The sequence below is a fragment of the Sturnus vulgaris genome, chromosome 3, assembly GCF_052056855.1.
Source record: "Sturnus vulgaris isolate bStuVul1 chromosome 3, bStuVul1.hap1, whole genome shotgun sequence".
NCBI lineage: Eukaryota > Metazoa > Chordata > Aves > Passeriformes > Sturnidae > Sturnus > Sturnus vulgaris.
Window position 1 is genome coordinate 31,666,009 of NC_142245.1, and position 25,081 is coordinate 31,691,089.

Here is a 25,081-nt window from a genome sequence, read left to right on the forward strand (position 1 = left end):
AATCGGGGGTCTGATGCTAATGATCCCAGCTTAAGTCCCTGCCTCTGGGAGCCAGCTCTGCCACTTCTTGGCCAGAGGGATGGTGTGGAGGGCTGGCAGATGGGAGGGCTGAGCAGTAGGAATGCCAGCTGGGTCAGAACCCAGCTGGCATGTGTGCAGATAGGGCGTTGTTGATATGGACAGATCCTGGCAGCATCCTGGTGCCTCTGGGTACCATTGCCCTGGTCCTGCCCACTAGGACTCCTCCCAGGTGCCTTACAGGGCGGCACCAAGCTGGGGGAAGGCACCAGAACAATTCCCAGCTCTCTGCTCCATCTTTCCAGAGGAGGAGGAGGAGGAGAGTGCAGGAAATAGTTCCTCAAGCAACTTACACCCTGATCTGTTCAGGTACAAAGGTCCCTTTTAGGTAAAATCTGTAAGGCAAGTGCAAAATTGTTTTTCTCTATGAGAACTACATGCGACCACAGGTTCCCAGGGACCAGTCCCTGCCCTTTCACTTGGGACCATCATCCAAACTGTGGGCAGATCAAGGAAGTAGGTCAATGGGTCCTGGCTGTGTTGGAAAAGAAGGGGACTTTGGCACAGAAAGCTCTACAGCGGCAGCCATTGCTTCTGAGTTTGAACTTAGAGTTACATACGTGAGAGCTGGAGACAGGCAGAGGAGGGATTGCATGCACTTGTTTTTACTAAGTGGCCCACTGGCATTGCCCCTGCCCTGCTTTGATAGTGGCCTTCACTTCTGCTGTGCCCTCACTCCATCTTCTTGCCCCACACTGTCTACACTGGCAGATTTGCTGTAAACCTTCCTCCATGCACCCTGGTTCCAGGAATCCTGCAACATCAGAGTTAATGACGAACACTGAGGTTGCCTGTCGGGAGAACTGCCTTTGTGATGAAAACTTCAGCCTAGAGGATATATCAGAGGCAAGGGAAAGCTCAGTGAATGCTGGACTATGGAAAGTCCTGCCAAAGGTCTTTTTACCAGCACCAGCATTCCTAGGAACATATTTTGCCACAAGGATCCAGGCACTGCACAGCAACAGGCAGGAAATTGTGTCTTCACAATGCAATCCTCGTTCTTGTTCTTTCCCAGCCAAGCAAGCATGACCATGGCAGGGAAGTTTCACTGACATGTAATTCATCATTTTTAGTGGTGGTGATTTTGATAACGATATTTTCCCTATTGTTTTCTTGAAACTTCCCTGCTGCCTTAGCAAACTGAACAATGTTCAGCTGGTATGGTTCAGCTAGCATTATTCAGCCCCTTCCAATGTGAATCAGAGGAAGCAGAGCCTTCACTGGGGTGAGTGACTGCAGAGAACCATCAATTTGAACTATACCCCTTGCTCTGGTTTGCAGAGGCAGTCCAAGGATGGACTCTATGGAAGGGTTCTGAGGAAGTATGGTAGTAGACTGCTCCCAGTGAGACACCAAATGAAGTGCCACATGGCCCAGGCAGCAAATGAAGGAATTCTGCAGCAGTGATTGTGAACTGAAGGGTATCTTGGTGAAATGCCATGCTGTGTTTGCACAGGACCTGGGTGCACTAATAGGGGTGAATTGGGCTCATTTTCTCCCTCCAGAAACCATTGCTTCTGACACAAAGTTGCTTCAGGACCTGTAGTTCAAATTGTCCCTGCAGCTCCTCCCTTGGAGGATACCAAGGCTTCCCTTCAGGGAGAGCTCAGGCTCCTGATGACTGTTCCGTACCAGGGATGGCAATTTTCAAACCAATACTGCATGAAGATCTCATGGACTGACCAGAAAAGGAATAGGGTGTTAGATGAGGATACGATTGCTCAGCTTTCCAGTTTCAGGATTTTCATAACACTATGGGTTCTTTTTCTATGCAGCTGTCTCAGAGAAACACCATCCAAACCTTCATTCCTGTGAAGAAAATGGAGAAAGGCCTGCTGCTGGAGCACATCTTGCCCAACCTGAAAGTGCCTCAGAGCTATGAAGTTCGCCTGACGCCCATCACCAGCTTTGGGGCTGGAGATATGGCTGCCCGCATCATCCGGTACATGGAACGTAGGTGTCTCCTCCTCGGTCCTGCCTGCCAGAGCAGGGCTGAGCCTCAGGCCTGGGGGTATGGGCATGCAGAGAGGTGGTCTTCTGTGACCCTTGGGTGGGTCTCCATGCTCTGAGGAGTTCTGATGGAACAGCACAGTCGAATTTGACTGTATTTTGGATGCTGCCATCAATGCAGAGCACTAGAGACCTCTGAAGGTCAATCTCCACTCATTCTTCACTCAGCAGCTCTGACTCGCACTCTGCACTCTGTGGGCAGGGGAACCTCAAAACCCAAGTTATACCATGCTGCAAATCCCAGTGGTACAGTGGCTTATTATACAAGATAGCCACTGGATGCTGTGTATTAGCCACACATCCATAAAAAGTAAGAGGATTTTGTGAGACTTCAGTTATTTCCAGAGCTGAATGCATGATTCCTTCCCTAACTAGTCACTCGTAAAGCTGTAGCTCTGTCCAGTACCTTGAATCTCAGATTGTCCCATTGGTGTACATTGACCATACTTCTCATCATCCCAACAGCTCCCAGCTCTCTCTATTCCCACAACTGTATGATTCCTTTACTCTCCAACAGGAGTTTGGACCATCTGTTTCAGCAAAAAATACAGATCCTTCTCCTGTTATATTTGCTTGATTTCACACAATCCTCTTGTCCCGTGGACTGACAGCGTGTGCCCAGCATGCCAACCTGTCATGCCAACCTTCCACAGTGCATCCAACTGCTTTGATGTCCTTTTTAGATACCAAGCTTTGGTGTCTAAGTGGATGCTATCCCACTGGGTGCTCCAGAAGGAAACTACTTGTGTTGCCAGAAGAATTTCCCTATGATCCCAGGATCACCCATTAGGTGGGGTTTTCTTAAGGTCTCTTGCTGCTTGGATCAGAGAGTCAGCATCTTTTTCCATCACTGAAACAGGCACCCTGTGCTTTCTCACAAGGATGCTGCCAGGAGACTCGTGCATTTGTGACCTTTCTTGATGTGCTTGTTTTATTTTCAGACTTTGATTATGATTTGTGCTTTTCTTTTGACTTGTTTTTCTATTTCTTTTTCCAGCAATCAACTATCCCAATCCAACAGGTAAGCAGCAAGACGTTTGTGTTAATGCTTTGAATGTAATGTACATTAGTTGAGTGCTCCAGCAGACCAGGCAAGACAAGCAGCTGGAATACACAGCTGACTTTGTCAAATCTTTTTTCTCCAAAAGAGTATGAAATTGAATACATGAAAGTAAATATTGCCATTTGTTGTACCTCAAGTTATTACCAGGAGATTCATGCCAGGGATATTCCTCTCACTCACACCTGATATATTTGTGACTGTGATCTTGAGCACCCACCCCCATGCCCCAGCACAAACAACCCACTTCCAATAAGCAGGTTACTACATGTTCCCCAAAACATCTGTGTTTAGGAATATTTCCCATCCTCTTCTGACTAGGAATGCTGCCACTTGGTATCTCTGCATGCTTGTGTGGAGCAGTCTCCAGCTCAGATCTGTGTCTTCTTGCAAACTCTCTGAGCACAGTCCCTTTCTTATTCCCCTTCAGTGTCATAACTGTTAATTTCCTTATTTACCTTCTGGTTATTCTTGGCAAGATGCAGTCTCGTCTGTATTGAGCATCCAGAGTTCCTATCGATTTTGAGAGCAGAATACACTATGTCTAAGAACAATGTTCTTTAACACCAACGTGATAGTGCCCATTGAGCATAAAAGAGGAATTCTAGATTGCTGTAAGTAGTGGGGGAATGATCTCCAGGAGATGCAACAAGGTCCCTTCACTTTGTAGGATGTAAGCCCAGGGAAAGCTCTTGGGCAGAGATGGGCAGAGTACTTGCTAGTGCTCTGTGGAGAGCATGGGGCTGTTTCTCCCTATTTCCATCTGCTGAGTTAGTATTCAGTATTTTTATGTATTACTTTATGTGTAGGTAAGTGCTACTGCTGCACTGCAGGGTAGCAGTGGGGAGGAGAAGCCAGGATTAGGTGATGGCAGAATCAGGATAGGGAGCTATCTTGTTAAGGCAGCTACAGGGCATTAATTCTTGTACATTCACACTCTGAAGATGGTTTGATGAACCATACTCTGCCTGAGAGTAGGAGCTTCTTACAGAGTCAGAGGGATTTTATGGCTTTAATTCCTGATTCCATTTGCTTTATTTTCCTTATTTCCTGATCCACTTTAAATATTCTCCATAGAGCTCTCACTTGGAAACACACTAGGACCATATGACATATTCTAGAATGTGTCTCTCAGTACTTGTTGGAGGAGGTAAGCGTCCCAGCCCACAGGTGGAAGTGACAAAATCTGGCCTTTTGCCACCTGCTTTTACACTGCATAAATCACTGGTGAACCCAGAGCAACTTCAGTCCTAATTGTGTCAATCTCTTGGGCTCTTTGTAAACTGAGCCTTCAGATTGCCTGCCTGGGGTAGCTTTGGCAGCTTGATTGAGTCCAGAACAACTGCAGGAAATTTGCCTATGGTGGAACATAACTCAGCCGCTCATGTTTTTCATGCAGTAAACCCAACACTTACGATTTCCCCTTGATATAAATTCCCAGCCTCTGGTGGATATTGGGACCTCTGGGCCAGTTGTGAGGGCCTTGCCCGTGAGTTCACACCTTGAGATTGATTGCCTAAAATCAGACCTACCACACTTGATTTCAGATACACCCTTTCCTTTCAGACCTGCTGCCAGTGAAACACGAGCCCAAAGGCTTTTAGCTCTTTCTTTGGACCACAGCTGAGCTCCCTGACTGTCATCCCAAAAACATGGAAATCCCTCCTGCTACCTCTTCATATTTCCCCTGCTACCACCACCCTCAGGGAAAAGTTCAGACTAGGCTGCTGAGACAGATTCTGGGAGCAAACATTGAAAGCTGTGGAGTGAAAGGCAAAGATTAGATGATTAATGCCTCTGGCAGCCTGATCCAAGGGCATGCACAATGGTGATTAATTTACAAACTCTGAGAGTCACTTAATACAATTACTTCTTCATGCATTTTCTCTCTGAGCCTAATAAGATGTTAATAACATTGGGGCAGGCATGTGTGTGGCATGGTTACAGAGCCAGCTATTGGGTTATAAAGGAAAAGCAAAGGAAAAGCAAAGGAAGTGAACAAAAGACATTGAGAATTTAAAATATTTAGAGGTTACTAAGAAGACTGGCACTTAAAAATCAGTTAATCTGGTTCTAAAAACCAGAACTTATATGTAAAAAACTGCCTAAGAATTATCTTAATTATAAGACTTTACCTTAGAGTTCTCTTAGAATAACTGATTGTTTTAATGTCATGACCAAATTCCAGTGCTGGGAAATCTGCTTTGTCCTTAGCTCCTCTGCAATTTTATTTGGATATAACTTTTGCTTTCTAAACTGAACTCTGGAGCACTGCCCCACCAGCCATTCCATCTCCTCCTCTGTGAGTGGTTTCCCTTGTTTTATCAGATGTAACCTTGTAACCTTGGTGATGATGTCATTAAGAAGTATATAGGATAGCTGGTTTATTTTTGGTTGGCCAAGATGTCTTGCCCTTTCAGAGCAGCAACACTGTTTCTCACAGCAGTCTGACTGTGTGTAGTGCTAAAACCATGATTTTGGGACCATGGGCAAGTGCAGTGGGTGGTGATCCATGGCAGATGTTGGTTGTTGTAGATCAGCCTGACTTGTTGCTTGCCATCTGTTGCTGGTGTGTCTGGTCTCTGATAATGCTCAGAGTCCAGAGGAATCCAAGCTTATTCAGGTAAGAACATGTGGGAATGAGATGTCAGCCTGTGTTTAGAGTTGGATTACTCAAGTTTGTGCCCGTTCTTCAAGAATGTTTTGTAATGCAAAGTTTAAAAAAGGTGACAGTTCCTTGTATCCTAATGGCAAATAGAATGACTTAACCAGTTACAGCACTGTGAAGCTTTCTTCCATTACTGGTTATAGAATCCCTAGAAAATGGCAATGGGAGAGACTGTTAAATATTCTTTCTTAGATCATGGTGTACTTTGAGGTCTCAGTACAGTTCTCATTGTCTTCATTCTCTAGATGGGGAAACTGATGTCCAGAAAATGATAGCCTGTGGGTCACACAGCAGGTCTGCAACAGAGCTGGGGCTCGGACCATGGTCCTTTATGCTCCAAGCCAGTGTCAGTTGTCATGCCACAGCTAAATGATGAAGGCAATTTTATTCAAGTGCACTCCATCTGCTATTCACCCATAGTCTGCAGCTAGAATAGGATTATTATTTTTTGCATGCATCTGGCAGCCAGAATTTCAGAACCAGGGATGGCTTTTCCCTAAGGACTTGAAAGGAAAGCCTTCATTATGTTTCTCAAAAAGGCAAAGCAACAAGAAATGCTAATAGCCACAGCAAAGGGTCTCTCCCCTGGGAATGCAGGGAGGAGTCTGTAACTGAGAGCAAACATCTCTGCACTCTGAGCTGCCACCACTGCAAAGCTTGCCAAGGAAATCAGTTTGGTGAAGACAGCACTAAATCCAGCTTTTGAAGAGCCAGCTCCCCTGTCACCTCCACCTTACCTGTAACAGTCCAGAGAACAACTTCTATGGTCAATGTTTAAATCCACTGCTTAAATTTTAAACAATAAGCTTCCTTTACACCTTGATGATGAGCCAGGATCCCTGGCAAATGATGAAAGTCTTCAAGAAGATTTGCATCACGCAGTCGAGGTCAAATGTCAGATCACCTCTGTGGTCTCTGAGGTACAACATGTGATTTTTAAAGGTTTTCATCTTGGCTGGGTCTGCCAGGTTTGTCCTGGTGAACCTTATTGATAACCATCCAGAGGTGACATGCTGGCAATGTCCCTAACCACACTGAACACTTCCTAGTTATTCATGGCACCTTCTTTGTAGCTCAGAGGAACCACAGAGCTTTCCTTTCCTACGGCTTGTTTTAAATCAAAGGACCAGGAATCGGAGCACTTGGGTTCTGTTTTCCGCTTAGACCCTGCCTGCTGTGACCTTAAATGTGTCTCTCTATACTTTGTGCATCTGTTCCCCACATGTAATGCAGAAGATACATAGAAAGAGGCATTGCTATGCTACAGTGAAGTTAAGCCTTGGTCATTAGCTGTTGCAAAGTGCCTTGAGCTCCCAGGCTAAGCAGAGGTGATATGCTGGAGGTTCCAACTCCTGCACAGCAAGTGGCGTTGCACAGAAGATGGATCTTGTTGTTGGTTAAGCAGCAGCACTGCTCAGTCTGTGATGCATGCCACCCTTCTCTGTTTTATGTGCTCTGCTAGAAGCATTGCCTTCTGGAAGGAGCTGCATTTGAGAGAGAAGAGAGGATGCACTCAGGGCCCTATTTGGATGTTAAAAGAGCTCTCTATAGGCTTTTGAGTCAAGTTCTCTGAGCAGTCTCATCCCATGTATGTGGCTTCTTACAAATGAGGCACAGTAGTCAACCAGGCTGTCACAACCAGGCCTTGGTGCTAAGTTGGGAATGCTGCCCTCAGGTCCTCTTGTCTTGCACAACTCTCTCTGATCTCTACCTGAGCTTGTGCTTTCTCCTTAATCTGCCTTTCCTTTGATTTCTGTCCCTCCTCATTTGTGGTTTGTTCCCTCTCAATCAGTTGCCTGGCTGACCTCTGTGTTACAGCTTCCAGCTCTGCTTTCCACCTGATATTCCCTGTTAAGGTAATTCTGTGTTGGAGAAAGATGTCATCTTTCTTTGAAAGTCCATGGGCTCAGCAGGGTCAGAGGTGCAAACCGCCCTGGTGCTTTTGCAAAAGGACAGTCATTGTGGATCCTGCTGTGTAAAATAATGTCGTTCTAAGAGAAAATGTGTCTCTTTTAACTGCAGCTGGCAACCCATGAGCTGGAATCATGCAGAAGTTTTTGGTCCAGTGGAGAGAAAACAGGGGTATAACACCACCCAGCAACATCAGCAAGCTTGTGGGCTCCAGCCTCTCCTTTGAGGATCACTGGGGATCTGGTACAGCCATGAACTCCCTTCTCTCAGTCAAAAGAGCTGAGGAAAGACCCTTAGGAGCTGCTTTCTGACTCTTTTCTCCTTCCATCTCTTTGTTCTGGGGATGAAAGAGGCCCCCCATCCCACACAGTTACCCTGTCTCAGACCCTGCAAGCATCTGCCTTGTCCTCTGCTCCCTTCTCCTTCAGCTCCAGATGCCATTCGAGGCCCTGTGTTAGGCACTGCAGAGCAGTGGCTAATTTGGATTTGGATGCTAATTAGAAATGAGCAGATTGAGTGGAAAGCACTTAGCCAGGGTTAATCAGCAGTTAAGTGGCCAGCCCAGACAAACTCCCGATGGCTGTGCTTAGCCCAAAGGAGTGGGCATGCGGCGTTTCCCACTGAGTTTACTGAAAACCCAACTGCCCTGCTCTGTGAACCGGGCCCTTGGCTTGCCATACATTGTCCAGCTTATGCTGGAAAAGACATTTTTGCAGGATACTGCAGGAGGCTGCATCCTCTTTTCTCACTGCTTTGATAGGATTCTGGAAACAGACGGGCAAGAAGGGGGAACCCATTCTCTACCACAGGGATGTGCAGACCTTTGATGTCCATTTGGATTACAGTCATTTTCGCTTCCAAATGGGAAGGGATGAGGAGGATGCTAGCTGTAGGATAGCCACCAGAAGGTGCAGCATCACCTCGAGATTCTGTTCATTTCATGGGTAATCTCTCTTCTCTTGTACAAGACAATTGATTTTGTTGTGTATGGTGTATAAAGCTCCTACCATCACATTGTACTGTGTCTGGACCTTTTGGCCCCAATATTGCAGAAAACTTCCCTTGTATGTCCCATCTTTGGCACCCAGCCCAACCCTTGGGCCCTGCTCTGTCCTACATGTCCTGCCCGAGTCACTCATGCCAGGAGAAAAAGCCTCCTGTCCAGGAACCAGAGCAAATCATCACTGAAGATACAAGAATGCAGGAGCCTCAGGAGGCATTTGGGCTTCTCTTCATCTGGACATGATTAATAGTAGTGGGAGGTAAACACCAAAAAGTTGAGTCTTGCACCAGCATGCCATAGATGAGGTTCCTAGCACATTCCAAGCCCTTGTCAAGAGCCTTGTTTTCCATTGTGACTGTATTCTTTCATGGCTTTATCGTTCAGTTTCATAGCACACCTCCTTGCTCTTACTTAAAAGCAGCAATTAAAGATATCTGTGCTTGCTGTATCTACATTACTCACAAGGTCCAAGATCCCACTTCCAGCACATTCTCCAGCTCTGGTTTCTGCCCAGGGACCTTTCAAAACACACAGCAGTTTGCACATCAGTTCTTGGACCTGTTTTTCTTTTTTGAGTGTTTTATCCATCCCTCTCCTATTGTGCCAGCAGTGTAAAAGCTGGTTCTTGACCTTCGTTTTTGTGACTCAAAATTACCTTTTTAACACAAAGGTTACAATCTTCAGCCTGGTCATGTCCAATTCATTCCAATCTCTGCAAGTCCATATTGGGTTATGTCTATGCACAAGATTTTTCATCTGTCTTACAATATTGCTGTAGGGTGTAGCTGTCTTGTGGTAGTAATAAAGTGAGCCCTATTGCACATGTGGTTGATCCTACATAAAAATCTTTTACCTATGTGTTTTATTTTGTTAGGGGAACCAGCATAAGCTGCAAAATCAAATGTGCCTTTTAGCTGGTGTAAATTAGATGTACTCTGGCTAAATGACACATTTGTCGTGCTGAGCTGACCTCCACAGCTGATTTTTTTTCATGTGTGTCATAGTTTAGTTAAATATATAGCCTGAAGGGGGGTCATCTGCTGCTACATTTTCCTCTCTCCTGGGGAAATTATTCTACCATCAAGTTGTTCTGATATAAAGGCCCTTGTAGCCAGTTTGCCTTCGGTGATCTTTTTACTCTCCTCTACATTTGCCCCTTCAGATCTCTCAGAGAATCTCTTTCTCTTTAGCCATAATAGCTTTATTCCATTTTGTCAGACCATCGCATCCATCAGCCTGAATTAACACTTCTGTAGTAATTCTAATCACTGATGTATTATGGGTAGTGATGAGAAAAGAGGAAACATTTTTAAATAAAAGAGGGGACATTTAGATTAGATTTTAAGAGTAAATTCCTTACTCAGGGAATGGTGAGGCACAGGAAGAGGGTGCCCAGAGATGTTAATGGGTGCCCTATCTGTGGAAGTGTTCAAGGTCAGGTTGGATGGGGCCCTGGGGAAACTGATCTAGTGGATGGCATCCCTGCCCATGGCAATGGGTTTGGAACTGAATGGACTTTGAGGCTGCTTCCAACTCAACCCATTCTGTGATTTCTGTGATTTCTGTGATGCTTTCCTTTTCAGCCTCCTCCTGAGGTCAGGGACTGCCCATCTGTCCCCAGCTTGACCCAGAGCCTCGGTGGTGACACAGCACTGCTGTGAGCACCCAGGCAGCTTGGGGAGGGTGTTTGAAGTGCAGCAGCTGAGCAGCCCCTTCCCTCCCCATGCCCACAGATAACACCTGCCGCTTTGAGGACGAGAAGATCTGCGGCTTCATGCAGGACAAGATGGACAACTTTGACTGGACCCGGCAGAACGCCCTGACCCAGAACCCCAAGCGCACCGTCAACACTGGGCCCCCCACGGACATCAGCGGAACGCCGGAGGGTAGGCACAACTCTGGGTTTCTTCTGGCTTGGCAGAGAGGGGAGGTGCAACCATCTCATCAGGAATCTTACAGCTCTGGGAGCTGATGGAGGGCTGATATGCTTCCTGCTTCACACAGGGTGCAGGGAGCAGGCAGTTAATTTGCATGCTACTGATTGGAATTAAACACACAATTAAAACACCCACAACTTTGTTGAAGGGAATAGTGTGAGCATTAGTTCTTGTTGTCAGCTAATTGCCTGATGCCTAATGCCCTTGCACTGTTTGATGCTTGTTTTGAAGAAAAAATACAGATAAACAAGTAGGAGAATAGCTCTAACACTTAGAAATGGCCCTGTAGGTTTTAGTGAGCTATTTCCTCAAAGAAATTCTCAGTGATGCAAACAGATCTCTTTAGTACCAAGCACAGAAGCATGAGAGACCAGACAGGAGCTGCCTGTGGGGCAGGAGGAAGCCTCACCTATAGCTGGAGGAGACTGATGTTATGTATTGCTCACCCTAGCTATGTGTGGAGTACATGCTCCCAGTTTAGCTGGATACTACATCCTTCATTCTGTAATAAGGAAAGTAAATTTGTATGCAAAAAGATATCTTTAAACTAAAAATAAAAAAGGGAAACATCCAATGGCCCACTAAAGGAAATGGTTTTTCCCATTAGTGTTCAGTACACCAACCTGATTGAGGATTAAAAATGATGTTAACAAATTAAATGGCTAATCTCTCCCTCCCTGGGCTGTTAACAACTGCTTTGGTATTGTTCTCTTTAGACAACAATATTGCTCAGGCTAGACGTACCGAGCCCTCTCTCCCTCTACTTGAGACAGAGAAATTAGTCTGAAATGGTTTCTCTTGCTGGTGTTCTCCTTGCACAGTGCAGTCAGCTCTGAGGCTCTTTGTGCACCCAGATGTGCATGTGCATGTGCATGTTCAGGGGTTCACTTGCTACGTGTGCTCACAGCAAGTCTGCAGATGCCTGCTCTTCCCTAAATACTGCCGAGGCAGGGGAGGCATTGTGGGTATCCTGCAAGTGTCTCTGGCCAGGATCACAGTGGGCAGATCAAGGCCATGTCTCCCAGAGGAGGGGTGGTCTGGCATCCCATCATTTGGCAGCAGGGCATGCTGCCTTTGCCCACCTTTCCCTCTCATTCTGCAGGTTATTACATGTTCATCGAGGCGTCCCGGCCCCGGGTGACAGGAGACAAAGCCCGGCTCATCAGCCCCCTCTACAATATCTCTGCCAAGTATTACTGTGTCTCCTTCTACTACCATATGTATGGGAAGCACATTGGTGAGTACCCCCAGGGGAAGGGTAAACTCAGCCTCAGGTGAGCTCTTGAGGAAGGTCTCCAGCCTCTTGCTCCAGCAGCTGTTCCTGCAACCAGCAATTCCAGAGAGTGGGAGTCCTACTCCAGTATTCCAAGTAGCAGGGTGGGCTGCTGCACTCAAGTATTTGTCCTGTAGCCCAGCAGTGTCAGAGTTGTGAGGCTGTCACAGCCCATCCTTGGGGCAGCACCTTATAGTCAGTCTGTCCATTGGACAGGAGAAGAGAGTGAGGGGCCTTTGTGAACCAGAGAGCTCTGGGGTGGCCACAGCCACATTGGGGGAGCACAGGATGTGTGTTCCCCCAGCTGTGCCAAGGGGCTGCCTGCTCTGCCTGGCTCCCTCCTCTCGTTGCTCTAAGCCTCGAGTGCAGCGAGCACCACAGAAGTGCCTGGCACACTAATGAGTTTCCATATCCAGTCAAGGAGCAACTGCTAATTCGTCACCTCTTGATTATAATTTCATTAATTTGAATAATAGATGCACTCTTTCCACAGCACACAGGGTTATTAATCACCTGCTGGACTAGAGCCTGACTGAAAAATCGGGGCCCAGGCAGGAATGTGTCCGCCCTTCAATAAGCGGGGTTAATTAACCACTCTCTGCTCAGTACTCCAGCTGTCACTGGGAGGGAACATGCTCCTGAGTCTGACCACATCTCTGTGCACATGTGGCACAGCTGAGAGGTTAAACTGCAAAATCTGGGCCAGGCTGAAACCCTGACACCCAGGGTGTCAGGGGCTAGGAGCTGGGCTGGAGTTCACTGAGCAGGTCTCCATCTGTGTCTCTGTTTTGAGAGTTCATATCTGCTCTCTGCACTTGGAATTGGGCTAGGTCAGAAGTGTTTTCACACACCTGGATTCCCCCCGGAGGCAGGCTGCTCCATGTTGTAGTCATACCAGCAGTGGCAGGTTGCTCAGGCAGAGCACTGTCAGTGTTGGCTCACACCAGATTTTTCTGGACCTGCTGGTCCTGCTTAGCTGACAGAGTCCAGCTGCTAATGCTGTCTGGCAAACTCGTGTGTTCCCTGCAGCTGGCCCTTATGGAAAGTCAGCTCTGCTGCCTAATTCCTGCTCGTTTTCTCCTGGAGGCTTGGAAAGGGGTCTCATTCTTTGATGAAGAGTGGCCCAGACTGGTGGGAGATTGGCAAAAAAAAAAATGTGGAAAGGGGAGGCCTCTCTTGCTTTTTTTCTTGTGTGATATTCCCAAGTTCATTTCACAGGTGAAGTAAAAACTCATTAACATTTCCTTGATTTTGGAAGAGAGCTTGATTTAACAGTTCTCTTGTGGTGGTCTGTCTGGAGCTGGGGTGGGCTGGACATGCCAGAGAATCAATTCTTTACAGGCTTTTTTGCTTTTGGCATTTTAACTCTTTACTGATTTGCTCTGCCCACAAATCACCCAAAAATGACAGCGACTCCTGAGACCTAAGAAGGCCATTTTCTGTTCCTCAGTTTCAGACACCTTTTATATCTGTTGATTTTTCCCTTCATACCCAATGTTATGGCCCCTGCCTGACCCCTGTTTTTCAAAGGGGCTGATAAATTTCTGTGAGGTGGATAGACTCTTTAATGCCACATAATTTCCACAGTGGGTGCTGCTGAGCCAAGACCAAATTTTAAAATTAGATTGATTAGACAGAAACTGAAAGAGAATGAAATGAGAAAAAAGTTATTTTTCTCTTGGCCTGTGGAATATATGATTTGGTCCACCATATATCTGCCTGCAAATTGAAACTCATTACCTTGATGCCCTTATTGGCTGAAGTCCTCTCAGAGTTCTTAGGGCAAAACAAGTTTATTCAGCTCTTCTTTTTTAGTCCTGGATTAGAGGAGGAGGTAGGATTCAATAGGACTTCTCCTGTGAGGAGACAGATCCTGTCCTCCCATCCATCTGACATATGCAACAATGTGAAGGTGAAAGTGGGGTTGCTGCAATCCTGCTCCATGCCTTGCTTTCCATGGACCTGGCTATCCCTGATGCCTGTGGTCACAGCCACAACCCCTGGCTCACCCTGGCAGCACAGTCCTGCCAAGCCAGGTGCCAGCAGGAGTGTATCAGATTGCTCCTGTCAGCAGACAGTGCCAGCAAGAGGGTGTCTCCCATCCCAAGCCTCTTGCCTAGCAACTCCAGCTCCTTGTCCAGCTCCAGTAAACTGAAGCTCTGTCACTACAAAAAGTAGCCGTATGAAATCCCGACACTTATTTATTTTTTTAATAACCCTTTTATTACCTTTTCTTTCCCCCCCCTACACAACTTGAAAGCTGGTTTACTCTCACAATTTGACTATAAAATATCCGTAGCCATCCAGGCAAATCTTCCCTGGGAGAGTTCCCAGACACTACTCGTTTATAATAGATATGACGAAAGAGAGAAACAGAATACAAATGCACTGGTTGTAGCCATGATATAAAATATTCAGTGACTAGCAGAGCAGGATGCTGTTAAATATCTCTCAGCTGATGAGAGAGCAGTATGAAGGGGAACTCCCTGGAGGCAATCCTCATTCTTCTGAAGTTATTTGGTCATCTTTTTTTCTTCCTCTGGCCCCCTCTGTAGCAAGCATTCATATTGCCCTATGATCCTGCCAGCCCCAACACAAAAATCGGGGGGAGGGGAAGAAAATCCCATTTCCACGATGCATTCAAGAACAAGGGTGTCTTACTTGCAGCTGGTGTAGAAATGTCAAATGAGGCTCAGTTGGTTGGAGCCTGGTGCTAACGATGCCATCATCGTGGCATCAATCCCTGTGTGGCTCATTGACGTAGGAGTTGGACTTGATGATCCCTGTGGGTCCCTTCCAGCTCAGAGTATTCTGTGATTTTGTGTTTCTGAGGAATTGCTTCCTTTCTTTGGGGGAGGAAACTAGCCATGGCAGCTAGCAACTATTTGCCAAGTTGAAAAAGCTTCTTTGCCAGGTTGGCTGGGAGCAAATCCTTAAGTCCTTGCTTCAGTCGTCAGACTCCTCTTCCTCCCTTCCCAGCGCCTGCCTGAGAGGGGGATGCTCTAAGAGGACAGTTTCCCTGACAGGTTGGTTCCACCACAGTCCCCTGCCACCTTTCTCTCATGCCTCCTAACTCAGTGGTAGCCAGGTTGTGATCTGTATGGCCTCCTGCTCACTGCTGGATGCTCCTGCAGGCCCTGCAGCAAGAGATGTCTTTCTTCATGGTCAGCTCACAGGATGAAGGTTGCTGACAGACATGGACATTTGAACCACTGAATGGAGAGTTAAGGGTGTGATTGTTCCAGTACTGACACAGACCTTATCTGACCACCTCGCCTAAATCTCCTCTATGTATAATCAGGATGGGAAGCTTCCAATAAAATTATAAAGTACTCATTGCTTTCTACAGCTCCTTGAGGAGGGAAAGGGGGTGAAAATTGTCAGTCCATAGTATCCAGTGACAGGATGCATGAGAATGGTTCAAAACTGCACCAGGGGAGGATCCAACTTCTTTATTGAAAGGGTGGTCAGACACTGGAATGGGCTTCCTAGAGAGGTGGTCAGGCAGTTGGTGGTCATACGTCTTTTCCAACATTTCTTTCCCTTCATTTCCCTTTTCTTTTTTTCCTCTTCTACTCTATTCTAAGATCCCATAAGGAACAGTGCTGGAAGATTAAGAAGAATTTTGGTTCTGAGACACTGGAAACAATGATATCAGATCACTTGCCACAGCATCTGAGTTCAAGAAAGCCATGGCTGTTTCACAGAGGGAATTGGGTTGTGGGCAGGCCACTTACACAGGCAGTGTCACCACTGAAGCCCTCCTGCTGAGGAGGAATCACAGGTCTGGAAGGCCTGACAAATTGAATTGCTTCTCTACTTCTTCAACTCAGATCAGACAATCAGTGCAAAGGTGTGTCTAAAAGGCCAGGGTGGATGATCACATGTAGGAGCCAGTGGGTGCTATGTGGCTTCAACTTGTTTATGACAAGTGACATTAGTCAGAGCTGTCAGGTCACACAGACTGAGAGGTACCAAAGGTGTCAATGCAAAAGCAGCTTGAACCACAAAGGCATCATTTTTGTAAGATTCAACATCATAGCTCCCCTTTTTCCTACCCAAACTTTGTTTCTGAACACAGCACCCTTCTACTGCAGAGTAGTACAGGTGGCACCCTGGAGGTAGCTGCATTCTTTTGGATACACAAAGTTTGCCTTATACAGAAATGTGTAGATCATTAAATCCATACCGTTATCTCCAGTGCAATAACTCCACACAGTAGAGATTACATCACTGGATTGATTGAGGGGAGGCTGATTTTCATAATGAGTATGATTCACTTCCCTCTAGGCTCTTGAAAACAGGTTGCAGTTAGAGTTAAGTGAACAGTTTGTAATGAAAAAATGTATTCAATTTTTTTAATACTCATTCTTTTTCCACTTACTCAGATATGTTCTTGGCCATCAATAAATAAGTATTTGACTAATGATTTGTTAAGAGATCTAGCACTTTCCTGTGAGCTATGGTATGGACCTTTTGGATAGATCGTGGTCTCATCTAGTAGTATCTGCATGGGTTTTTCTGGGAGGTTAGTCAAATACCATGATCATAAGCAAGGATTTTAAATACCCAGCAAGAAGACCGTGTATTTGTAAAGTGTCATTCAACCTCTGTAAGTTCAATACAGTGGTTCTGAACCAAAGACAAATGAAGCCATTGTTTTTCTAAAGAACTCAGTAAACTTTAGATTAGAGGCATAGATTTAAAGATTATTAAGACCCAATGGTACTGATACATCATCTAATCAAACTTCCTGCATAATCAAGGGCAGAGAATTCCCTTCAGTTACTTTTGCTGGAGCCCAGTAAATACTATATGTCTATACCTTCATTAGATGTTTACTTACAAAGAGCACCAACAGCATATTTGATATGTAGGATTGGATCATCCCTAAGCCAAAGAGCTTAACATCTAAAGAAGAAGACATGGAGACAAGGGAAAGATGTTCAGATGTAGATTGGCTACATGTCATTTTCATTCTACAAATATTGTGTCTTCATGTTGATGCAGGCATTCTGTTTAGTACCTTGAATGTGGGTTCACTGATCCCTGCCTTTCCTTGCCCCTCACTAAAAGGGCATCACTGAATAGGCACTGAAATGTTGCCTACTTCAAAAGTCCTTTTCTCTCTTACCAGTTGAATGTCTGACTACTTTGCTGCTGCAGGTTTTGTTGGGAAGGCTGTTGGAGCACAGATTGCTCGCACCCACTCATTTGCAGATGCCCTGAATTCCCACAGATTTTGATTTTCTTTGCTCCTGATCACCTGATTGCAGACACAGTTATTCCTCTGGTGGAGAGTTGCTGTGATCCTCCCTCCATTCAGCAGAACATATTTCCATTCAGATTTGAATCACAGCAGCAGCCTTGTGCAAAGTTGAGGAGCTGTAAGGATACACTGCAACCTGATCATCTCCTGAGACATCAGGTTGCATCAATTAGTCAGACTCTGAAATTGGTATATACAAAAACTTAACGGACTTAACAGGAAACAGGAGCTCTCAGAGTATATCCAGGTACTTCTTTAGCACTCCCTTGTCACTCTTCTATTCTCTCCATAGGCCATTAATTATTTCACTGTTGGTCATTCCAGGTGCACATCTGGACACCCCCCTGGGTGCTCTGACAAGATAAAGGCTACGAGGACAGAGTGCAAACTATGATACACTACTTGTGCATCCATCCCTATCTGTACTCAGGCTTCAACAGATGTGATTTTGTAATGCATGGAAATACGTCCCAGAAAATCAAAGAAATGCTCAACAAGTGTCAATCACCACCATCACTCTTAGGAGTGACTTCTTCTCCCAAAGAGAGCTCTGCAAGGATAACAGGCACCCCAACACTTGAAGGAGTTTGCAGTTGCAGGTTTGGAGTCTCACTGTCTCAGCTTTGAAGTTTTGTGGTGCAAGTAAGGCAGGCATGAAGTGGGAAAAGTCCCTTGCTATAATGCATCCTATAATGCACCTCAGTTATAATGAGCTCAAAGCTGGGAGCACAGCCTGCTCTAACAAGCAGACTTCTTGCAGCAAATGACTTTCAAGACCTGAACTGTTCATCCTCTCACATGTCCCTGGGTCAGGGAGAGGATGAGGCCAGAGAACAGCTTTTGAGTGGTGTCCTCAGTTCAGCAGGAAGAATATGTGATCTCAGCTGCTCCTTCCTGCTGTCTCTCTGGCTTCAGCATTGCAGTAAAACAGCCCATCTGCTCCAAGCCCTGCAGCCCTGCAGCTGCTGCTGTGCTTGGCTCCCGGGACTGAGACACCACAGACAGGGTGATGATGGGGAAATAGGGAAATTGTTAATAGGGATAGAGAAGAGACAGGCAACATTTTCCTCAGCATAGTACATCTGTGTCTGCAGGGTTTTTGTCAGGAACCCTTTCACACGCATCTTCTGTACTTTGGAGGCTCTGGGAGGCTCCCTCCCCTCTTGCTGAGGTCTTTGCAAAGCCTGCCCACGGAAGGGAGACAGAGGCAGAGTCCCCTGTCTGGCTGTTGCGCTCTTTTAAACCTGGCTGTGTTGATGAAGTACAGTTTGTTTCAGCTCGTCGGAGAGCGCTGAGCAGAGTGCGTGCTCTCAGTCTGAGAGCTGAGCACATGAGTCCCGCAGAGGACGCAGCTGTCTCTCGTGCCAAAGACCAAAGGGCACGTTATCAAAGCTGGGAGGAGAGAGAGCATTGCCTGAAGGCATCTGGGCATGTCATGAAACAGAGGATGAACAAGGAGCAAACACACCTCACAGATGAACTCTACTTCTTGAGTCTGCAAAATCGGTGGGAAAAGTTGCCTACAAATGATCTCCTTCTTGCTAGGTTTATCATGCTCTAATTTTTAATGGTTGGACTCGATATTAAAAGTCTTTTCCAATGTAAAAAATTATATGATTTTCACCCAGGCTGGCCTCTCCTCTCTAAGGTAGTACCCAGCAATTCTAGGGACCAGTAGCTATAGCAGGAAAGAGGGAAGGAGCTTCCCCCATCGGAATTTTCCCATCCTGCTTTCCAGCAGCTGCAGGAGAAATTAAGGAGAACATCAATTTCCCTGCCCAGCACCTGGAGCTCCCCCAGCCCTGCCTGGAGCTGTCACCAGCAGCACTGGACTTCTACACAACCATGGACCCAACAAGTGACCAGCTCTGAACTTACCCCTGAGTCACCCTCCCTGTGCCCTCCCTCTATTCTGTTCTAGCTGCATATCAGATGGGCCTTTGTTCTTCTGAGATAGCATAAATTTAACATTATGGAGCATGGAGATTTTTTTTCTCCCTCTTTTGAATTTCCTAAACCACATCCTGTTGTCCACACATAGAAAGCCTGTTACTGGTCACAAACAACCTCTGAGGGAATTTTCCATGAAAAAGGGTGCCAGGATTTTGTTCTATAAACACAGTATCAAAGATGGAAGTCTTGTATCATTCATCTTTCTATGCTAACAGTTTCTCTAATTAGAATGGTGGATCAAATGAGCAAAGGAGCTCAAGCATAGCTCCATTGTGAGTCTGCTCCTGCCATATCACCATCTGCTCTCTGTGTACACAGACAGGTGGGGATATGCTGGAGAGAAGGAGCTATAGCTGTAGCTTGCCTGCCTTCCTCCCGTTATTCCCCATCACGACACAGCCATCACAATACCACTGCACTTACCCCACTGTCTGCAGGGCCCAGGTCCCCCCTGCCCAGTGTGTCTCCCCAGGGCCCCAGCCATAAGTCCACTTTGCCTTTCTAGAATGCCGTTGCTTCTCTGCTGGTACATTCCCTCCATCCCGACATTCCTGTACGTGCCAGACTGGTCAGATGGATAGTGATGAGTCATAGATCAATCTGTGCAATTGGCTTTGCCATGTCAGGGAATACTGCTTCAAGATCAGCCTCATTTAATGATGGTTTAGGAGGTTAGAGGTGGAAATGTGTTTGTTTCTTTGGGTTTTTGAAATCCACAGTTAACTCCAAAGAAAATTCCCTGTAGCCATATATAAGTAATTTTCACAGGTTTGCTGTAGGGGAAACATTGCCAATCAAAACTTACCTTATTGCTGTTTATATCCCCAGAAAGTCTAGATACAGCAGGAAATGGGAGGCTTTGATCCCCCTGATTCCTTTCTCTGTAGCCTCCCTACTGTACCAGAGCATTGAGTGTCCCACAGCAATCAGCTGGCAGCACAGGCTGAACATTCTCCTTGCCCCAGTGCAGATGCCTTGTGAGTAGAGGTGGGATCATGGTGCTTTCCAAACTCTGACCAGGATGAGCTCTCTGAACCCTCCTGCTCTAAAGTTAGTGAAGCAGTGGCTGCAGAAACCTATGACTGGACAGAGGGATCCGGCACACCAAACTGAGAACAGTGAAAGACATGTAGAAATAAGGTTCACTGTAGTCAGGAGTGAAAAGAAGCCCAGAGGCTTTAATTGTCTTACTCCTCATATGTTAATGTGTGAAGCATCCTGAGAGACTGTGAATGAGTAAATACATCCTGCCATGGCACAAAGACAACTTACATTCCTAGAAATTATGAGTCAGTACCACTTGGTATTATTTCTGCATCTCTATCTGTGCTACAATTATTTTTCCATCCTCTGCTCTCTAGCTCTCAGAGCAATAACTTCTCCCCCAGCTCTCTAACCAGCCTGATGCTGGCTGCTATTCATTAACATCCATTTAAATGAGAGGGAGAGAGACCTGTGTTTGTTGTGGAGATTATAAACAGTAATAGATTCTTTCTGGAGACTGTCATTTGCTCCTGGTATTTCCCTGCACTAAGCTTTGGGCTTTTAGTTTCTGATCAGTGGCATTAACATTAAACACTCAAAGATGTCCTCAGAGCCCCTGTTAGAAACGTAAGAGCTCTTTTCTCCCTGGATTGGTTTTAGCCCTCTTTTTGGTTCTAAGAGTGACTCTGCTAAGCTGTGCAAGATCTTAAGTCCTCTCCACACCATGAATCTCCTTCTGTCTGCTGGATATCTCTTGCAATCAGTCAGCTTCTTATCTCAATCTGTCTTGCCTGCACTGGAAATGCCATGGGAATTTCCATGAGGACTTTCAGCCCTGAATTCCCAGTTGGGTGCCAAATCTAAACTGGAGCTGCAGCCAGGAATCCTCATCAATAGTTGATCTCCTGAGATTGCCCTGTACTGGAGCAAGGATCTTACAGTAGTTGCAGTTAGACCAGGCTGCATGCTAGCTCCTGGCTGTGGATCCCAACCCATCCCACAGAGCTCTGCTGCACTTGGCATGGCACCCTATCTCTCAGTGTGTGGTGTCAACCTTCCTTTGCTTCCTGACTACTCCAGCTACCTGTCTTCCATCTGAACCGTGTAAACTGAGCTGTTCCTTAGCCTTTTACCCACCCCATCACCCTGCATTAACTCCCCAAGAGAACTCTTGAGGAAACCTCTTCCTTCTCTGCCATCCCACACCAGCTGTGCTGATGACCCTGCCTGTACAGGCTCTGTGTCCCTCCACTGCTGCCTGCGCCAGCTCTTCTGAAGCTACTCTGCAATTCAATGTGACAGTGAAGTCCCTGTCCTGTGGAAACTGAGTGAAGACCTTTTTTTGTTGTGAGAAGGTAACATTTAAAGGCATCCCTTGGGTTACTCTATCTGGCAGCCCAGCTGGTCTTTGTGTGAGTGCCACTCTTTTGAAATGCCAGCTCTGGTCTTCAAGGCAGCCAGCAGAAGGTACAGCTGGCTCTGCCTGTAATTAATTCCTCATCACTCATCACTTGCCTTTATTCTCCCTTTTGATTGGGAAGAAGGAATAATACAGATAACAAGACAAATGCAAAGATTGCCTTGTATGGGAAGAGGTAACAACAGGATTGCTGGTGTCTTGAGACTTCCCTTTTGCGTGTCTATCTCTGGTCAGCTGGAGAGATACAGCAGCAGATAGATGGTCTGTCTTTTTGTGTGCCTCACTTGCAGGTGCCCTTAGAAAATGCCAGGCAGGAGAGATGGAGAAAGGGCAGCAAGAAAAGAAATAGGTAACAAAACTGTTCAGTTGGCTTTGGACTCTGATAGAGGAAACCAGGCATGATTGCAGTGTGAAACCAAGCAAAAATAGTGACTGCAGCAACTGGCACTGGACACCATCCCAGATGGGTCTTTCTTATCTCCACTGATGAGGAGTTGGAGGGCAGGTCACACTTCGATTCTTCTTCAGTTTGTAACCTCTGGAAAGGAGGATGACTTGGAGATTCCCATAGTCCAAGTCTGCAGTATTTTATGGCTCTGCCTAGAGCTCAGATCTGGAGCTTCATTTGCAGGTGCCTCCATCACAGGCTATGTGCCCTTAACTTGACTGGCAACTGGTGGCAGACTGACACGTGGTAGAAGGGAGTAAAGTAGAAGAGCTGCACAAACTTTAACATCCACAACACTGTGGACTCAGTTCAGATGGGTTAGAGGTTTCATCACTGTTTCAAGTCCAGGAGCCCCTTCCATGCCTCCCAGAAGCATATTCCCAGTGACAGTGTTACTGGGAAACAGAGGTATTGTAGTTCCTTCCCAGTCTCAGGGAGTCTCTATGACGTAGCAGGGATTGCAGGTAAGGCTGTGAGAGCTGGCTGCCCTTCACAACTCTGACTGATTTCTAAGATAGCCATGGGCATGCTGCTCCTCTGTTTTGACCTTCAGTTTTCCATGTGTAGACAGGAGTAGTGAAACACTGCATGCTGTGAGTAGATAAGGGAGCTTCCTTTCCAATTGTAAACAATTTGAAGAATGCCTGCACATATTCAGTATTGTTGTATTAGGGAACTTGGGGGCCAAAAGGTTGTTTTTCCTGATGCTGCAAGGACATGAAGCTGTCAGCCAGGATGTGCTCAGGCTTGGTTTGGGTTTAGGCCAAGCATTCACAGCCAGTGCTTTGGAGGCACTAATTTGCATTCCAGATGCTTCTCTGGGTTTCTTTCTATCTCGCCTTTGCTTTTTTTCCTAGGGCATCAAAGTTCGTTTGCTGCGTGATTTGTCCCAGTGCTGACTACTCAGCCAGGCTATTGTGCAGCAAATCCTAGCTACAAGTCCCCAAATGAGGATAGAATAGACAATGGTTGTTTTTAATCCTTGCTTGCTAGCTGCTTCATATTAATTCTTCATTTGCTCTCAATCCCTCACCTCACCGGCTCTGGTGTCTGTAATTAGCTGCTCTGAACACACTCCTGTTGACATTGATCTATGGGGTTATGTAGTTCCTGCGTGAGCTGTCAGTTTGGACAAGGTGCTCCATGAAGACTACGTATCCTTAGAGAGACTTTCCTTCATAGGAAGCTGCTGAGGGTAGGGAAGATGCCAAGTAATCGGCAGCTCAAAGCTGGTTTTGCCAGAGACTCCTGTTTCTCTTATCTGTGGCACTGTGTTTCCAGGAGGGAGGTCTCACTGGCTTGGATCCCCCAAGGTTGTGCAGTGCCAGCTGGTCTCAAGACAGAGAGAGAGAAACAAACTATTTTTCTCCATGTCCTGGGTTGTGGTGTGCATCCCAAACTTAGTACCACCAGGGAAGGGGATTGGATATGCTGTCTATGTCCTGGATAGGCCTTCATCTAGTTTTCTCAGCTGGCCTTACAACTAATGCTTCTGAATATTTCCAGACAGTAATGTGTTTTCTATCCTCATTTCACTAAATTGTATACATATTTCATTTTTTTAACCTTTCCTTGTAAGTAATTTACTAAGAATCTAAACATTTCATCATCTTTATTATGCTCTGAACTCCCTATGATGTATCTCAGTTTCTGACAGCCAGGCACTTGATGGGAGTATTTCCAGGTCCCTGTCCTTCACACAGTGCCCCTAAGGTGGATGTGCCAAGAATGAAGGCTTTGGGGGATCATGTAGGAGGAGAGTTATACAGGAAAGTCTGTTTCCCTGTCTCTTCCCTGACCTCTTTCTGCTGCTTTTCTGAAGGGCATACCCATGTGGGAATGCAGCATCCCAAGTGCAGACAGACTACAGGTGGATCAGTAAGGGTTACTATTTCCTCCATACCCTCAGGTGCAATATATCTGTGTATGGAGACCAGAAACACTGATGAGCAACAGCATGACTAGAGTTGTGATTGATTGATTGATTGATTGATTGATTGATTGATTGATTTCTTGAGGAAAAAAAGTGTTTCAGGTCAACCCTGGCTGAATGTTGGTTTTTTTTTTTCACTGAAGCAAAAAAGGAAAAGGAGTAATCTGAGGGCATACTAACAAAATGCTGCAGGAAGACAAACTGAGATGGTTTTGTGTGTGGGTGGAGGGTAGGAAGCTGTGACACTGTTTTCAAAGTGAGAACTGGAAATGCTTTGCGATTTGTTGGCTTTGGTTTGGGTTTAATGATAGACAAAACCTTTTGGGAATTGCTTTTTTTGAAAGAACTTGAAGTCGGCAGTGATTCACAGGATCTTTGTGAACCTCTGAAAACGTCAGGCTGGGATGGTACCAGGTGGTGTGGGACAGGCAATGCTGTCTGGTGCTTCAAAGAAGAGCTGCTCACTCCAGGGCTGCTCCCAGGGCAAGTGGTGAATGAGGACACTGGTCATGTTTCCAGAGCTGATGGCCAGGGCCAGAGCAGGGAGAGCCCTGCTACCTGCATTGCATATTTCAATTGCGGTGGGGGACAAATATATGTTCTGGGCTCCTCATTTCAAGTGGAATGTAGAGAAATTGGTGGGGTCCAGCAGAAGGGCATCAGGATGGTCAAGGGCCAGGAGTAGAAGTCCTTAGGAAGAGAAGTCAAGGGAACTGGACTTACTCTGTCAAAAAGGAGGTTGCTATTGGTGTTGGCCCCCATCTGTTTCAAGGGCAATTTCAAAGATAATGGAACCAAAATCTTTTCACGGTATTCAATTATATCATAAGAAACAGTCCACAACTGGTAGTGCTGGAGTTCATACTGGACAGTAGGAAAACTTGGTTTCCTCAGGGAAGTTCAAGACTTTGCCAGGCAAAACCATGCTGCTCTCATGTAGAGCAGGAGACAGCTTCAAGCAGGAGGTTGGATGGGATTGCCTCTGGAGGTCCCTGGCAGCTAGCATTTCTGCCTCCCCTTCTCATGCCACTCCAGCCATGCTGCACACTACTTCTTCCTCATCCTGCCCCTCTTTGTCTGGGTCTGTGCTCCCCTGGGAAAGGCCAGGTGGATGAAACATTGCCAGTGGCACTT

General features: G+C 46.2%; 1 protein-coding gene across 2 annotated transcripts in view; it reads left to right on the forward strand.

Moving 5' to 3' along the window:
* MDGA1 (MAM domain containing glycosylphosphatidylinositol anchor 1) overlaps positions 1–25,081 on the forward strand; it is a 147,644-nt gene that overhangs the window by 111,061 nt on the left and 11,502 nt on the right. For both annotated transcript variants that reach the window (XM_014878053.2, XM_088161290.1), the window contains exons 11-14: positions 1,854–2,031; positions 3,086–3,109; positions 10,464–10,616; positions 11,770–11,904. In XM_014878053.2, coding sequence (XP_014733539.2) covers positions 1,854–2,031; positions 3,086–3,109; positions 10,464–10,616; positions 11,770–11,904 — 490 coding nt within the window. The remainder of the gene's footprint in view (positions 1–1,853; positions 2,032–3,085; positions 3,110–10,463; positions 10,617–11,769; positions 11,905–25,081) is intronic.